Source organism: Choloepus didactylus, chromosome X, assembly GCF_015220235.1.
Source record: "Choloepus didactylus isolate mChoDid1 chromosome X, mChoDid1.pri, whole genome shotgun sequence".
Taxonomy (NCBI): Eukaryota; Metazoa; Chordata; class Mammalia; order Pilosa; family Megalonychidae; genus Choloepus; species Choloepus didactylus.
In genome coordinates this window covers 61,040,601-61,044,595 of record NC_051334.1, presented here as the reverse complement: position 1 = coordinate 61,044,595, position 3,995 = coordinate 61,040,601, and the positions used below count along the sequence as shown (strand labels likewise).

The 3,995-nt window shown below is 45.5% G+C and overlaps 1 protein-coding gene across 1 annotated transcript; it reads right to left on the bottom strand.

Annotated features, from left to right (window-relative positions):
• Positions 1-455: 455 nt before the first annotated feature.
• UBQLN2 (ubiquilin 2) lies at positions 456-2,649 on the bottom strand. The gene is given in 2 exon segments (XM_037821385.1): positions 456-1,146; positions 1,149-2,649. Coding segments are annotated over 2 exon segments (1,875 nt in total). The 5' UTR covers positions 2,419-2,649; the 3' UTR covers positions 456-541.
• Positions 2,650-3,995: the final 1,346 nt, after the last annotated feature.

The following is a 3,995-nucleotide window of genomic DNA, read 5'->3' as shown; positions in this document are numbered from 1 at the left end:
GGTATCTTACAGCATTTTGCTAGCAAAAATACATGCCAAAGTCACAATAAGCAATATTGTACCACAAATTAGAGCTTCAAATAGTTTGTTTCTGTTTTTAATATCTTCATTCTACATTAAATTACTATCATAGCTAATGCTTAAAATGCAAATAAACTAGACATCTGTAAGACAAAACTTGTTCACTCAACTTTGAAGTTTGATACCTGTTTCCAAAAATCACAATAAATGCAGAATAAACAGAAGTGTTTGCATGCAACACCTTTGAATGAAACAGCATTGATTCTCATCATCCAAAACAAAGGGAGGGAAAGCGGAAAGGAAGGAGGGAGGGAGGGAGAAGAGGGTGGGTGGGGAGAGGAGGAGGAAGGGAATCCACCTTGAAATGCATATTAGATTTATAACAAGACAGATTTAAAAGACTCAAAATGAAAGTAAAGCACGTTTTGTGTGTGTGTGTGTGTGTGTGTGTGTGTGTGTTAAAGATTTAAGAGCCATTATCAAAAATAAGATACATATTTTTCCGGGAACAGAAATGCAATTATGATGGCTGGGAGCTAAGCAGCCTTTCAATGGCTGCATTGATATCGCCTCCTGTTGCTATCAGGGCCTGCAAGTTTGCTTCAAGGTTTAAGAACCCCATTGCGTTGAGCTGTTCCAGTTGTTGTTGAAATCTCACTTCTGGATTCGGCAGCTGTGGAGGATTTGCTCCAGCCAGAGCCTGCACCATTTGCTTAATGAACTGAGGGTTGGGTCCAGAGTCTGAAGTTGGGCTAGTGGTTTCACTGGGTGCAGAGCTAGAAACTGTGAGCCCAGTGGGCCCAGTAGGGCCGGCAGGGCCAGAAGGACCTGCAGGGCCAGTGGGTCCTATGGGCCCAATGGGGCCTATGGGGGTAAAGGGGACAATGAGGCCTATGGGGCCTATGGGAGTGACTGGACCTACCAGGCCAATGGCGGTTCCCAGCACCCCCACCCCCACACCTGGAGTGAAGCTTGGAATGAGGCCAGGTGCTTCCCTAGCTAATGTTTGTAGCCCCTGCTGGATCTGCATTAAAGCCTGCATTGCTCTTGGGTTTGACATGGCTGACAGTGTGTCTGGATTCTGCATCTGCTGCAGGAAAGCTGGGAGCTGAGGACGCATCTGCCCTGCAGCTGAGGATTTCCTGTAAACAGCGGGTTGTTCAGCATCATCTAGGCAGCCAGATCTGGATTCTGGCTTAGCGACTGCATCATGCTTCTCATGTAGGGTGCAGACAGCATATTCTGAATCAGTTGGGGGTTTTCAGTTATCTGTTGCAGCAGGCTCTGCATACCACGGGTACTGAAGACGCTAGCAACATAACTGGCTGCAGCTACAGTGTTCCCAGCAGCATTGCAGGAGCTACTGCCAGACCCACTGCCACTGCTGGTGGCCGTGCTGGTGGTTGCAGAACTCTGGGTAGCAGGTGGTGGTGCCCATGGATTGGGCAGTGGATCTCGATTTTCTTCTGTGTGAGAAGGCTGCGTAGCTTCCCCGGAGGAGGAACTGCTCCCCACGGAGGCAAACCGATTACTCCCAAATTGCTCTTGTGCCGCATTCAGCATTGGTTCTTGAATGTCAGTGTACATGCGCCTTAGAGCACTGTAGCCACCTGGGATGCTTTGGAGATGGCTCAGAGACAGGTCTTGATTTCTCATCATCTCTTGCATCATGGCTGGATTCCTGGCGATTTCGAGGGTCTAACTCATTATATCAGGGTTGTTGAGCAGGTGACTGATTTCTGGGTTTCTCTGAATCAAATGTTGCATCTGTGGATTGGCCATAATGAGCTGCTTCATCAGATCGGGATTCGAAAGCATGCTCTGAACAAAGGGATTTTCCATTATTTGGATTATCATCTCAGGGCTGGATATTAGCTGCTGCTGCATCTGGCTCTGGAGCTCAGAGAAACTAGTCGAGCTCAAACCTAGGCTGCTAAGGCCTGCAAGTCCTCCCAGGCTCCCCAATCCAAATGGGTTGCTAGTTGTAGAAATCATTGTGGAGTCACTCCTGGGAGTCGACGCCCTGGTAATATTAGTTCCCGCGGCACTGCTAGGCTCAGTGGACTGGCCCTGGGGTCGGTTCTGGCTTTTGCTGACAAGGTGAACAGTTAGTCCATCACGGATGCCATGCTGGATCAAGGTATCTTGATCTTTTAAGATTTTTCCGGCAAAAATCAGCACTAGCTGATCGGTTTGGGACTTGAAGCGTTTCGAAATCGCTTCTTTAAACTGCTGTACCGAGCTATTCTCAGGCACCGCGAACTCCTCTTTCTCTTTCGGAGTCCTCACAGTGACTTTGATGATTTTGGGCTCGGCCAGGGCAGCAGCCGGGCCTTGGGCCGCAGGAGAGCCGCGGGAGGGGCGCGGAGGGCCGCTGCTCTCGCCGTTTTCAGGCATGGCGGCTGCGGTGACGCAGGCGGGCAGGCAAGGCGCGGGCGGGCGAGAGAGCGAGGGGAGAAAGGAAGGAGGCGCCGCCGCAACGGGCAGAGCCGGGCTGGGCAGGGAGCGCAGAGCACAGCACCTCTGTGATGAAGGCTGCGTCCTCCGGTTCCTGGTCCTCCGGTGGTGAAAGGCTCGGCGTAGGCCAGGGGCCGAAGTCTCCACGCTCACGATTCTGGGCCTCCGCGGCCGCCGCGTGATCCGACCGCGAACCCTCCCAGCAACTCCCGCCCGCTCATCCCCGCCCCTTCCCCTCCCCTAGCTCGCGTCCTCCTCCCCGTCCCCGTCTTCTACTCGGCTCCAGGCCCAGGTTGATAGATTTGACTCAGTGGAAATTTGAAACTTCTGTACTGAAAAGAAATGAGGGAAGGAGGGACAAAAAAAGAGACGGAAAGAGAAAAAAAAAAGAGGCAGGGAAGGAGGGGAGAGAGAGAACGAGACTCTATGCAAAATTGAAAAACCAGTGGAGAATATGTATTAGCAGTCTGTAAAGTAGTGTAAAGGTGAAAAGCCTAAATCGAACCGATCCTGTGTAAAAGACGAAAAATGAATGATAAAGAAGTCTGACAAAGCAAAAAGAAAAAAGGAACACCCCCAATGGGGGAAGGGAAGAAGACAGCACAAAAGGGAGCATTTTTACAAAAGAAGTGCAGATGGCCAATAGGAGGATAAAATGATGATCAATCTCACTAGCAATGAAAAAAATTCAAATTAAAACAGTGAGATTCCACTTCTGGCCAACCTTACTGGCAAAGGTGGAAAACACTGATAAACCTCACTGTTGGCAGGGAGTTGACAACTCATGCTAGTTGAAGTGTGAATGGTTATAATCATTCTATAAAGCAATTTGAAAATACATAGCAACATTTTATATGTTTCTACTTTTATTTAGAAATTCCTTATCCAGAGAACTCGCCTGAGAAAATAATCAGATAATGATGCAATAATATGTATGTATAAAATGTATATCACTTTAACATTTTAAAAGTAGCATTTTAGAAAGATAATCAGTGTCTGCTTACACAGCATTGATCAAATATATTATGCTATTACCATACAATAAAATAATATGCACTATGTTAAAAAATGTGTGGTTAATTTGTATGATATAAAAAATCTTTAGGTATACATGAAATAAACATCAGTTATAGGGAATTCACAGAGTACTTTTACTTTTTGCTTTATATATTTCCGTATAGTTTGAAAATTTACAAGCATGTCATTTTAATACAAAGTTAAGTAAAGATATTTTTATTTTAAAACTTTTTTGAACAGTTTGTATAAACTGAACTTCTATGTATAAAAAATCTGGAATACTATATACCAATATGTTAATGGTTGTTACTACTGAGGACTAAAATTATGAGTAATTCTTATTTTTTATAAGATTTTGAATTTTCTGATGATTTTTAAAAGTATGCACTGCATTTATAATTTTTTTTAAATCAGTTATTTTTGGAGACAATTACAGGTGGAATTTGACAGGCACACACTAGTGGCAGACATTAACATATTTACCTAATTCTTTTACAGAT